A 13,383-nucleotide genomic window follows, 5' to 3' on the forward strand; every position below is an offset into this window, starting at 1 on the left:
AACAGGTCAAGGAAAGCCTGTGGCCCTCTACCCCAGGACCATCTGGAGGAAAGGGAAAAGTAGCAATTAAAGATGGCAGTCATATCTCGGTGGCCAAGAAAGGCAACTTTCCTTCCACACTGGCCCTCACCCAAGGGCGTACATGCCTGCCCACAAAGGAAGCCCACCCATCCAGGAAGGGTCACATTTAACAGTCACTTTGGTGGAACAGATACTAAAAAAGTAGTGTCGGCAGGCACTTTGTAAAGTCCTAATTAACTGGCCAAAGCACAACACACTTTCTGAAAAGAGAACATGAAACTGGACCAGTCATCTATTAGCATTCCTTGAGGAGGTAGAAATAGGCCTGGAGAAACACAGGGAAGAATTATGTTTAGACATTCAAAATTCCTTCTGACAAAGTTCCACCCCAAAGGTCATTTCCAACAGCAAGTTCCTCCAGAATGCAGGGGGAAATCGCCATGAATCGGAATTGTCCTTAGAGATAGGAAACAAAAAATATGATAAACAGGTACTTTTCTAAATGAAGAATTATAAACAGTGGGGATCCCCAAGGATTGCCAGTGCTCCCAGACTTTGTTTAAGTGTCCATAGATCATCTGGAGGAATGAATGGTTCCAGGCCTGCAGATGAAATGGTTCCAGACTCTGTGGAGAGATGGCAAACAAATGGTGATTAACTGCAGGACCAGTTTATGAGTTTACAAGAAGATGCATATTAAGCTTTCGCAGGGGCAAGCCTCATCCAATGCATTTAGGAAAACATAATCCAAATTACAAAAATAATGGACTGTGTCCAGGCTGTTTATAGCTCCCAAGGAATCTTGAGGGTCTTTGCAAAATGTTTGTTTGCTAAAGGCCATGCAGGACCAAGCATTCAGAAATGGTATTGGACACTAAGCCAAAAATAGTGCTCTCCCTGGGCTCTACCCAAACCTGGCAGTTTTATGACCTTCTCCTAGAGAAAAATATCTCAGAACTGTAGGAAGGTGAGCAATCGCCCAAACAGAAGGCTTTCCCTAGAAGCTGGCGTGCTTCGTTCTTGAAGGATGTCAGCGTGGAAAGATGAAGCCAGAAAGGTGATATGATCAAAAGTCTATAAAACCTTAAAGGTTACATACAGATTGAGCAGCTCTAGTTCATCAAATCTGAGGTGGCCAGGCTCAGTGTAGCCCTTGAAGTCTGAAAGAGGAAGTTGAGCTGTATGATGCAGGGAACTTAAATCTGGGGTTCTGTGACAACTTAGAGGGGTGGCACGGGGTGAGAGGTGGGAGGGAGGTTCAAGACAGAGGGGACCTACGTACATCCATGGCCAATTCATGTTGATGTATGGCAGAAACCAACACAATATTATAAAGTAATTATCCTCCAATTAAAACTATTTTTTAAAAAAGAGGAATTTGAGGGATAATTACAGAAGAGGATTGGGTCCCCCTAAACAACTGAGTTCCTCAAATTGTGGTACAGGGAAAATTTATTCAAATGTGAGGAGTGGAGGAGGCTCAAGAAATTTTGCCAGTAAATGAGTTTTTCCAGCCAAAAAAAAAAAAAGAGTGCCATTTCCCACTCCAGGGAATCTTTCTGACCCAGAGATCGAACCCTGGACTCTTGCATTTCCTGCGCCTCCTGCTTTGGCAGGCGGATGCATTACCACTAGCGCCACCTGGGAAGCCCGGTGGATTAAGACCCATTGACAACACAACAATGGAAACAGTGGGCTCCAAAATCACTGCAGCCATGAAATTAAAAGATGCTTGCTCCTTGGAAGAAAAGCTATGACCAACCTACACAGCATATTAAAAAAAGCAGAGACATTACTTTGCCAACAAAGGTACGTCTAGTCAAAACTATGGTTTTTCCAGTAGTCATATATAGATGTGAGAGTTGGACCATAAAGAAAGCTGAGCACCGAAGAATTGATGCATTTGTACTGTGGTATTGGAGAGGACTCTGGAGAGTCCCTTGGACTGCAAGGAGATCTAACCAGACAATCCTAAAGGAAATCAGTCCTGAATATTCATTGGGAGGACTGATGCTGAAGCTGAAACTGCAGTACTTTGGCCACCTGTTGCAAAGAACTGACTCCTTGGAAATGACCCTGATTCTGGGAAAGATTGAAGGCAGGAGGAGAAGGGGATGACAGAGGATGAGATGGTTGGATGGCATCACTGACTCAATGGACATGAGTTTGAGCAAACTCCAGAAGTTGGTGAAGGACAGGGAGGCCTGGCGTGCTGCAGTCCATGGGGTCACTAAGAGTTGGACAACTGAGCAACTGAGCTGAACTGACAACACATCCCTGCACTCCTGAGGATGGCAGAAATACTTCCTGGGACCAGTATTGGGCCTTAGCTTTCTCCTGATTGGTCGGGAATCTGCCTAGACATGAGAAGACCCAAAATCAAACCAGTTTCAGCAAAACTAGGATTTTGTTGGCTCCCATAGCTGGAACAGACTCTTAGGTGGCTCCAAGGAGCTAAGACAAAGCTTCAGGGAGAATCACACACTAAAGAGTGGTGTGGGGGTGGTTAGCCCTGAAAATCTCCATCAGTTCCTGAAAAGCTCACCAGACACAGTTCAAGTTTAATAATAAAGATATATATATATATATGCCAACTCTGCAGATAACAGCTTCAACCCACAGCACTCTTCAACACTCACCTTCCTGTTAGATTACTATCCCCAGATCCATCTTACGGAGGAATCAGAGATCAGAACTGGGCGCTTCCTCATGGCAACAGTCTCAGGACAGGTTCTGATTGGTCAGCTTGGGTCACATGCCAGTCTCTGTCTTGCCTGGACTGTAAGTCCAAGAGGATGAACTGATTGACTCAACTTGGGTCTTATGTGCCCCCAAGGTTGATGGAGGGTGATGGAACTTAAAACTTACAAGTCCCTACACATTTGTCAGCTGGGAGAGATCGTTAAAAATGCAGACACCCAAGGCTCTACCTCCTGAGATTCAAATTCAGATGCTCCAAGTGGCACCTGCATGCTAAGTCGCTTCAGTCGTGTCTGACTCTTTGCCACCCTATGGACTGTAGCCCGCCAGGCTGCTCTATCCATGGGGTTCTCCAGGCAAGAACACTGGAGTGGGTTGCCATGCCCTCCTCCAGGGGATCTTCTCAACCCAGGGATCAAAACCTGCGTCTCCCAAGTCTCCTGCTTTGGCAGGCGGATTCTTTACCACTAGCACCACCTGGGAAGCCCTGAGTGGCACCAGGCATCTGTATTATTGTTAAGTCCCCTGAGATGGTCTCCCAAAGGAATAAATCCCTCTTCTTCAGGAGGCTTTGGGTGGGGCTCCTGATCTCTAAAGATGCACACCCTCGCAGAGCACATGCTGGCCTTGCAGAGGCTTTCCCAGGCTCCTACACTCTCTGTAGCCTCACCTCTTTCTCCTATAGCCATCATCAAGATCTTCCAGCTCCTCAGACAAGCCACACCTTGGTAAATGGTATCTTTGGTGTTCCTTCTACCTGGAAGCCCTGCCCTGTGCTCCTCCCTTGCCCACCACCTTCCCCTGGCACACACCCACACTGGGAAAACTTCCCACGCTGCACCCTAGACTGGGCTGGAGGCCCCCAGTGCCTATGTTCTGGGCCTCCCTGTCAGAGTCCGTTATTCTTTATTGAAAGAGATTGTTCAGTTTATCTGTCTTGCCTTGACTTTAAGCCCAGTGTGGACTTGCATCATTAGCATGAAAGACACATATAGCATGTCAGGGATGGGGTTTGGTGTGCTTGGCTCTGCAGTTTATTAGCTGGTAATTGGGTGAGTACTTAAGTTCATCCAGCCTCAGTTTCTTCATCTGCAAAATGGGGATAATAATAGAACCTACCTTAGGGTCAAGTGTCTAGAAATGTAACGCACTTAGCCGGCACCTGACATAATGTGAGAGCACACTGAAGCATAAGCCATTATTATTATCATTCTCTTCTAAACTGTATTATTTATTTGGCTGTGCTGGGTCCCTGCTGCTGCGTAGCCTCTTCTCTGGTTGTGGCAAGCAGGGGCTGCTCTCTAGTAGCGGTGCACAGGCCTCTCATTGCAGCAGCTTCTCTTGCTGTGGAGCACAGCCCCTAAAGCGTGGACTCAGTCGCTGTAGCCCGCAGGCTTAAAATTGTTCTGAGGCATGTGGGATCTTCTCAAATCAAGAATCGAACCTGTGTCTCCTGCACTGGCAGGCAGATTATTTACCACTGAGCCACCAGGGAAGCCCCTGTTACTATCATTCTTTCTGAAAATGAATCTTTGAAGACACCTCGCAAGATTTTGGGTCAAGCCTTCCCCAGGTAGTCAGCTGTTCACTTCTGACCTCTGCTTTCTCCCCTCACCTTCCTCTAATGTCTATTTCAGAAGACAGGAGTTGTCTTATTGATTGCTTTGTCCCCCAGGGACTTTCATGCACTAGTCCTAAATATGTGTTTTTTGACCGATGACTCAGGCCCTGGACTTGAGAACACCCTGTTCATACCCCAGAGGCTGGGGAAGCCAGAAGTCCCTGTCCCGGCAGGGCTTCAACTTTATGTAGGCCTTGCCTTCTAGGAGCCCTCTGCCCATTCATCACCCAGCACCACAGCCCCCCAAGGTGGAAAGGGGGAGACGGAGGGATGAGGTTCAGTGGGGGCGCCTCCACAGCCAGACTGAGGGAAAGGGAGCCGAAGCGTGATCAAGTCTCCAGGGAAAACGCAGAAGTGGTCAGAAGGTAACGATAGCTGATAGTCTTGAGTCAGCTACACACAGAGTTAAGTGAATTTCTAGGGCAAACGGAGTGCTGAGTTCCCAAACCCAACATACAAGAATTTCTTATTTTTGCAGAGAGCCGGGGAGTTGTCAATAATAAGCTGGCTGGTTTGGCCAGTATAGACAGATTCCTCAAGGTCAACACAACCCCATATTGCTCTATTTGTGGCTGGATTTTTCTCCATAGTCTTAGCTGTGTGAAAGTTAAATCTCTACTTTTACAATGTCCAAATTCAACCCCACACATCTCTCCTTGTGAGAAGGAAGCCCTTTGTGTCCCCTGCCCAAATGATGCCCTTATGCTGTAGGAATTGAATCTCCTCCCCAAATGGAGGCCAGGCCCCAGCAGGAATGCTGGGGTGCGTCCACGGCCCCAGTGTCCCTCCCAACTTGTACAGGCACACCTCATATTATTGCACTTTGCAGATACTGCTTTCTTAAAAAAAAAATAAATAAAATGAAGGTCTTTGACCACCCTGCATCCAGCAAGTTTATCGATGCCATTTTTCCAACAGCATTTGCTTCACAGGCTTTGCGTCTCTGTGTCCCATTTTGGTAACTCTCAGTCCTTCAGCCTTTTTCTTTACTGTTACATTTGTTAGGTGGTCAGTGATCTTCAATGTTATTCTTGCAGAAAGATTCCTGACTCGCTGAAGGCTCACTCAATGGTTAGCATTTTTTAGCAGCGAAGTATTTTTGTTTGTTTTGGTTTTTTTAATTGGAGGTTAATTACTTTACAATATTGTGGTGGTTTTTGCCATGCATTCACGTGAATCAGCCGCGGGTGTACACGTGCTCCTCATCCTGACCCTCCCTCCCGCCTCCGTATCCCAGTGCTAGTGCTTAGGTGCTCAGTCGTGTCTGACTCACTGTGACCCCACGGACTGTAGCCCGCCAGGCTGCCCTGTCCGTGGGATTCTCCAGGCAAGAATACTGGAGTGGGTTACCACGCCCTCCTCCAGGGGATCTTCCTGACCCAGGACTGAACCTGTGTCTTGTATATTTCCTGCACTGGTAGCCAGGTTCCTTACTACCAGTGCGACCTGGTATACATATTGTCTTTTTGGCATAATACGATTGCATACTTAACAGGGTACTGCTGCTGCTGCTGCTGAAGTCACTTCAGTCTTGTCCGACTCTGTGCGACCCCATAGACCGCAGCCCACCAGGCTCTGATGTCACTGGGATTCTCCAGGCAAGAACCCTGGAGTGGGTCGCCATTTCCTTCTCCAATTAACAGAGTACAGTATAGTGTAAACAACTTTGATATGCATTGGGAAGCAGAAAAAAATTCACGTGACTTGCTCAGTTGCTTTGTACGTTTGTATTCAGTTGTAGCCTAAGGGTGACAATATTATCAGCCTGCCCCTTACAGATGAAGACACTGAAGTGTAGAGGCTCAAAGTCCTGCAGCCAAAGGCCCCCAATCCTGGGCAAGGACAGTGCCTGAAGGGCCGGCTCACAGGCCTCCTACTCAGCCTCCCTGCGGGGCCCCCGAGTCCCATTCTCTGACCTGGAGACGCTGCAGCTGTGTGGGGGTGGGGCTGAAGTTACCGTCAGGGCTGCTGGGAATGCTAATGGACCCTTTCTCTCTCATTAGCAAGAAGCTTTAGAACTAACTTGTGAAAGGCAGGATCTAGCAGAGGGTGTTAATTGGTGGACCTCAAAGGTGCCTCTGTGCAGTCAGGTTCTGGGCCCGCCTCACTGTGCTGGGGCCGTCCTGCGATTCTAGAGAAGAAATTGTCGGTCTGGCTCCGAGTCCGGCCGGGCCTGAGAGGAATGCAATCCGAGACCTGGATTCTGAGGTGGTGGCCTTTCCTTGGATGAACCTCTAGCATTTTGCCAACGGGGGCTTAAAATAAATCCCTTCTTTTTTTTTTTTTTTCTTTTTGAGGGGGGAGGGGGTAATGATAATTAGAGCCTGTTGGACTGAGATCTGAGGGAAGTATGGTGGCGCTCCAGATTGTAAGGGCCAGCTGTGGCCATCACGGCATTTTGCCCCGAGGAGACAACGGCTGGCTTTTGCCCGGTGGCCTGGCTACTTCAGTTGTTAGTCTTCTTTCCTACCTGTTTTGTGGAAGTCAGGTTCAGCAGTCTGACTGCTTCCGGTTGCATACAGTCCTAGGGTCCTCTTCCCCTGGCCCAGAGCTTTCTCCGCTGGAGCTTCACTCCCTTGGAGGCCGGCAGCGTCCCAAAGGCAGACGCGCAGCCCTGCGGCCTCGGCGGCCGGCGGCGAGTGACCGACTGCCGCAGTGCTTAAGAGAGACATCGGAGTGGGATAAAAGCTCAGAAGTCTTTTTCAAAGAACCAGATGAGTGGGCTTGGAAGTGAGGTGAGGGGGTCACCGAAAGAGGAAGGGGTTTGACTAAAAACACTTGCTCCGGCCTATTTGTGTTCCATCCAAAAGGCCTTTCTCAGGGGACCTTGCCAGTCTCTTTTAAATAGCCCAACAGCCGCAAGACAGCTGCGAGGCCTCGGGAATCTTAAGGAGGAGACATTTTACTCCTGGAAAAATGACCAAGTTAAAGGAAGTCACCACCCTGATGCCCTCCCAGGAGCGGCCTTGGTGGCCTTGCCCTGGCAGTGCCCGGTGTCCCGGCCCTGTGCACGGGGGACCGCAGCATCCACGTGTCGGGGTGGGGGTGGGGGGCAGGGGTCGCTACCCTGACGCCTCTGTTGGGCTCGCGGGCCCCCAGCTCGGGAGCCACGGGATGGGGGTGGGGAGATCCAGAGGGCCACCCACCCGCCCCTCCCCGGACACATCAGAGGTGGATCTTTCAGCCTCCTGCCCCCGGGCCACATCTGAGTGAGAGAAGAGCCCGGGTGTCAGTGGCGACTTTGGGACTGGAGTCTAGTTGTAAAGGGGTCCCAGGGGTTTTTTTTTGTTTTTTTGTTTTTTTCAAGCTCAGTTTCTACTTAGGTTGGCCACTTTTAGGGAAGATGGGGGGGTGGGGGTGCCGCGCGGCCATCCTTGCACGCTGCGGGGCTTGGCCGTCTCGGGGGGTTGGGACCTTTCCCGGGTGTACAGCCGCGGGGTTCGGGGCGCCGCGGCGCGCCCACAGTCCCCGGCTTCCCCGAGTCCCGGCGGCCCGCGCCGCGGCGCGGTCCCCGCCCAGCTCCTCTCCGCCCGCCCCCCGCGGGCCGCGCTGAAACCCGAGCTCGAGGGGGCGGGCCGCGCGGCGGCGGGGGCCGCGGGGCCGCGCCGACATTGGCGGGGAGCCGGGCGATGGCTGGCGAGGGAGGGGCGCGCGGGGCGGGGGGGCGCGCCGGGCGCCCGCGGCCGAGGTGGACCGAGCCTCCCGGCTCGCAGCTCCCGCCGGCGGAGCGAGGCCGCCCTTTCTCGGCAGCGTGATTTATCTGCTTCTTCTTTTTCTCCTGAACTCTTCTTCCAGGGAGAGGCTAGTGGTAACAGGCCGAGCTGGATGGATGGGTATGGGGAGAGGGGCAGGACGTCCAGCCCTGGGATTCTGGCCGACTCTCGCCTTCCTCCTCTGCAGCTTCCCCGCAGGTAAGGCACTGCTCCAGCCCGGGGACGGCCGGCTGGGCGCGCGGGGCCCGCTCCCCGGGTCTCCTCGCGGCGCCGGGCCACAGGTCTGCGGACGAGTCGGAGCTCAGGTTCGCCGGCGCCCTCGGGCCCCCGCCTCGCGTTTCCACTCGTCTTTGTTTCTCCCGCGTCCAGCCGAAGGGGCGATGGATGCGCGTGGAGACCTGGGGGGTGGGTGGGTGGGGAACCCACTCGGGCGGTAATGAGAAAGAGCCAGGCGGGGAGATCGCAGGCGCCGGGGACGTCTCCCAACTTCCCAGAAAAGGGGTACCCGGGACGTGCCCCTTAGAGGCCCAGGAGAAGGGGGAGAGAGGGAGGCACGGACTCGGATCCGGGGGGCACTTTCTCTAGCTTCTCGTCCCGCAGTTTGCAGACCTGTCCCGTGCCCAGGGCTGGAGCCGGGGGCGCCCCTGAGGTCCCGGACGAGCCCCGGACCGCCCCCTCCCGCGGGACCCCGTCGCGCCCCCACGGGCTTGCCCACGCGGGGAAGCCCACGGACTGGGCACCGCCGGCCCCTTGTTCCTGTGTGATAACATCCCGCGTCGCCCCCTGTTTGTTTTTATTGTGTCAGAAAGGGAGAGAATTTCAGAATTAAAGCTGAAAAAGCCCATCTGTTTCCAATGAATCCCCCATAGTTTTTCACAATGTTTTTGGCAGATCGCTGCTTTCAAATTCCTCCGAGCCGGGACCTCTTGTTTTTGTTGGGGGAAGGGAGACCAACTCCACAGAGAAGCATTTGTTCCTTCCCAAACGCTCCAGTTTCTTTACTTTTTTTTTTTTTCCTTTCGGGGGGAGGGGGAAGGCACGAAACTTAAATCCCGGGTCTGTTTTCTTTATAATGTTTCATTAAAGTTTATTCCATTTTTGCCATATGCTACTCACAGCCTGGAAACGCCAGTTAAACCCTTTATATTCATTTTCCCCTTGCTAAAAAAAATACAAATAAACCCATCATCACGGACCAAATGGTCCCCTGTGCAAGGCGGGATTTCCCGGCCACTTCCATTGTGCTGCGGGGTTCCGAGGTGTCTTTTTGCAAAGAGCTTGCTTCATTCAGCAGCCGGAACGAATCCGCGGCCCCCGCGCACTCCCGAGCTTTGCAAGAAAGGACTTGAGTTAGACCGGGGATTGGGTTGTTTTGTTTTGCTCCTCAGCCAACTGGGTTTCAGGAACTGGCAGAACTGGGCAGTCCGGACCCGGCCTGGCTGTAAGTTGGGGCTCCCGGTGGGAGGACCGTGCCGCAGCGGTAAGGGAGAAAGGATCCGTTCACCTTCCCGCCCCAGCCGTGCTTTGGGGCGGGGGACACCCCTCCCCGGAACCCACCCGGCCGCGCGCCCCAAAGGCGTCCCGGGTGAGCCGCAACCTGCTCGTAGCCCAGGATTCCATTGGGGAGGCCCTGGCCAAAGACAGGATGGAGGGTGTCAATGCCTCAAAGAGCCCTTGGACCCACCCGGTGCACCCTCGCCCTGGAATATTACAATCTCCATACCGGGTCTAGCAGCAGGGAGTCCTCCTCCTCTTCCTTTTTTTTTTTTAAAGGCAGTTTCCACCCCTCCACACACCCCCTCCCCCCGCCCCCTGCTTCCCCCCATAGAAGGGTCTGGCTGATTTGGTTTCTTCCCAATAATTAAGAAAATAAAATTTGAAGCGACCCTCCTCTTTCAAAAAGAAAAGGAAAGAAATCCCTCCTTTTGGAGGAGCAGGAGTTTGCAGTGTGTGTGCATCTCGACTTGGTCCAGATAAAGATCCAGCCCATTGGAGGTTTTATCAGATGGGTTGATAAATGGCTTTTGTCCCTTGGCTGCCATGGGGGATGTGATCTCAGCTTGGAGCTGAAATTGAGAAGGGGGGCTTAGAGGCCCTTAAAACAACACCTTCCCGCTCTTAAAGGGGCAGCACTTGTTAGCTTCTTGGGCTGGAGTGAGAGGAAAGGAAAGGCTGGCAGGAGGTACTCAGAGGTAGGAGGGAGCTGCCAGCGTGGTGCTGGTGGTGGGGAGGGGGTTGCTGTTTCATTTCTCCATCTTAGAAAACTTTAAACATCTCCCCCATAGTCTGAGGAAAGCTGGTGGGTTATATAATTCACAGCCCAAATTCCATCACTTGTTTCCAAGAAGCCCATTTCTTTTTGGCTTCAAGGCTGGTAACTAAAACCTGGCAGATAGAGCAGATAGCTGATGCACTGTCATGCCAACTGGCTAATGTTTCTTCTAATTTGAGGCCTTGACAGGCGCATTTAGTCAAAATTGCCCACCTTGCTGAAAACTGAGCTTCCAGTATGCCCGCATGGAATACACTGGGGGGCACTGAGAATGTGTGGGCTCCGGAATCCTGGGTCAAGAAGAGAGGCTCTTAAGAGGTGAAATGGATCGTTTCCACCACAAAGAGATGGACTATCGGTATTCCTGACCTGTTGGCAGAGGGGCTGCTTGGGGATAAAGTCAAAGAATCTGCATGTCTGGTGGGGAGTGGGGTGGGCATTTGAGAAAAAAGAAAGCGCAGGAGACAGTCAGGGGCCCTGTGTGCCGGCTTCTCCCTCCAAAGACAGGTGGAATCCGCTGGAACAGCCGCATGAAAGCATAGGCTTGTTCAGCGCTAGTCGACTTGAATGGCGTCCAGGAGTAAACCCATAGGAGTGCAAATTAAATTGGACATAGTTATGTGGAGAAAGATGCCTTAACCTCTTGCAAGACTGAGAGGGCTTGTGTCTTTTGAGAGTGCTCACATGTTCTCAGCATGCATGGCACATCTCGTGCGGTCCTGACACACAGGGACTGCATCGGGGGCCCTCATCTGAGCAAAGCTGGCATCCGCCTCCAAGGCCTGGTGGAAGGACAGGGGCCCTTCCATGTCCCTCGGCTCGTCAGGGTGTCTGCGGACCTGATGCTGTACTTTCAGCCAATGGACAGGGTGGCCACATCTAGCTGGGAGGGGGTTGCGTGGCGGGAGGCCAAGAATGGCTTCTTAGGAGAGTCTTCTACTAATAACATCCACTTCAAAACACAATTAATAGATACTTTTTAAAACTTTGAAACCACCTTGACTTAATAAAACAGGTTTCCAAGAGGAACTCATCAAAGTCATATGCTGTAGACACGTTGGCGTGCTTCCCGTTGGCTACATATGGATGCTGCACTCCAGCTCCGGTGGGCCTCAAAGTGTGGTCCTTGGACCAGCAGCACCAGCCTCCCCCAGGAGCATGTTGGGAACTGACTGAAGCTGATGCTCTGGGAGTGGAACATGCAGTCTGTACTGTGACAGACGTTCCAGGGGGCTCTGATGCACCTCACCTGTGAGGATCAGTGTTCTAAAAATTATTACCCCGGTAATTCCATGTTTCCTCCTGTCTTTCCCTTTCGTTTTAAACTGCAGTTGTTTTAGAAATTAATCCTCGTGGGGAAACTAAGGCTTGCAGAGACCCAGGCCCTGTGCGGTATCCAAGGACATCCATGCCATTCTAGAGTTGAGTACGTTTATCTGAGAGCTGCCATTCAAAAATGTGCAAGCAAGTCAACCCGCTTATCACATCATTGTCCTCCCAGGAGGACTTTGTGTCCCAGAGGGAGAGACTGAAATGAGTCCTGTTGCCAGAGCCAGGTGGCAGTAGCGCCAGCCTGCAGGCTGGTGCGTGACACGCCAAGGGACCTGCAGGGCCGAGCCCTGGCTCCCAGGGAGGGTGGGATGTGAAGTCCTGCGGATGGTTGGCCCCTTTGGCCCTGAGGATGAACTGGGGCATAAGGGGAGGATCTCTGGTTGTCAGGTTTAGGAAGGGAAACCACTGCAAGCTTGAAGGAATTGCTAGCAGTCAACCCAGTGCCAAAGGAGAACTGGGCAGAGACGATCAACAGGCTCAGATAACGATGCTCCGTGAGATGGGACAGTTGGGTCCAGGTCTAGGGAACCGCATGGGGACCACTTTATGTGCTGGAGGTCATACGGTTCCTGCTAACATGTCCTTCTTGGGTGCAATGTGAACGGCCCTTGGAGCTGGTTGGATGATCCAGGTTTTATGTTTGGTTGAGGGGTTGGGGCGTCATACTGTTTCAATACCTGGCTGCATTCTGCCTGCCTGAAATTGAGGGCACTGTTTCTTTAGGGCGACTAACTCATCCCAGTGGAGCCGGGAGTTTCTAATTTTAAAGTTGGGAGTCCATGTCTTTAGAAGCCCCCTCAGTCCTGGGTACCCCAGGATGGTTGGTTTCCCTGGACTCTCCGTGTCCTGGGACCCGGGCTTGACCTGTGTGTGTTAATCCTGCCGCCACAGACGGTTCAGTCCTGGGTGTAAAGGGCCTCCCCTTCTGTCTGTTTGCCCAGCGCTAGGCCTCCTTCCTTCGCCCTGTCCTGCCTGTCTCCGCTGGCACCTGCCGCAAGCAGCTGAGCTGCCCCAGGACCTGCCTCTGGGGTGATCCCCGCCCCCGCCCCACTGTCCAAATTGCTCAGGAGCTCAGGGCTCTGCGTGACCCTCTCCGGAGCACCCAGAAGGGAGAGCCCGCTGACAGCGGGTTCCACACTTCTCTCCAGCCTCATTCCCGTGGCCTCTGGCACGCCCCTGGGCTCCAGGTCCCTGCTGGTCTCCGTACCTGCCACCACCCACCCACCTTATGGGTGGGCAGCCCCCAGGCCTTGCTCATGCCATGCCTGGTTTGGAAAGGGAACGCCCACTGGCAAAGCCCAAGGTCAGTGCCACCTGTCGGGACCCAGCGCCGTCCCTCCGATGACCCGCGGACCGGCCGCCTTGGCTGCTGACACCTGTGCTTCCTCGTAGCCTTGCTTCCCGAGTCTTGGGTTTTTAATCTTCTTCTAAATCACTGGATCTGTTTATAAGGGCAGGAACCCCATTTCCTGTTTCTCCGTGCACTTTTCTCTGATGTGCACCCCAAACACACCTGGCACAATCCTGGAAATTGCAGGACCGTTGCGTTTCTTTGTGTTTTTGTTTGTTTTTTTTTTCGCTCCACGGACCGAGATCGCAGGTTTGGGGAGGGGGGTTGTCCGTGTATCCCAGTCATTCTTTCCAAAAGATGTTTTTCTGTTTATAAAGACAGTACTCATTTTTAAACCTAAAGATGGAAAGGGATAAATAAGAAAATGAAAACA

At 52.4% G+C, this 13,383-nt stretch overlaps 1 protein-coding gene across 2 annotated transcripts in view; it reads left to right on the top strand.

Annotated features, from left to right (window-relative positions):
• RGMA (repulsive guidance molecule BMP co-receptor a) overlaps nucleotides 1-13,383 on the top strand; it is a 49,009-nt gene that overhangs the window by 12,941 nt on the left and 22,685 nt on the right. Inside the window, exons 1-2 of one of the 2 annotated variants that reach the window (XM_027957037.3) lie at nucleotides 6,890-7,077; nucleotides 8,138-8,253. In XM_027957037.3, coding sequence (XP_027812838.1) covers nucleotides 8,172-8,253 — 82 coding nt within the window. In that variant the 5' untranslated portion in view covers nucleotides 6,890-7,077; nucleotides 8,138-8,171. Of the gene's footprint in view, nucleotides 1-6,889; nucleotides 7,078-8,137; nucleotides 8,254-13,383 lie in introns of those variants that run through there. The other variant, XM_015101876.3, reaches the window with a different exon arrangement.

The sequence above is a fragment of the Ovis aries genome, chromosome 18 (assembly GCF_016772045.2).
Source record: "Ovis aries strain OAR_USU_Benz2616 breed Rambouillet chromosome 18, ARS-UI_Ramb_v3.0, whole genome shotgun sequence".
Classification (NCBI taxonomy): Eukaryota; Metazoa; Chordata; class Mammalia; order Artiodactyla; family Bovidae; genus Ovis; species Ovis aries.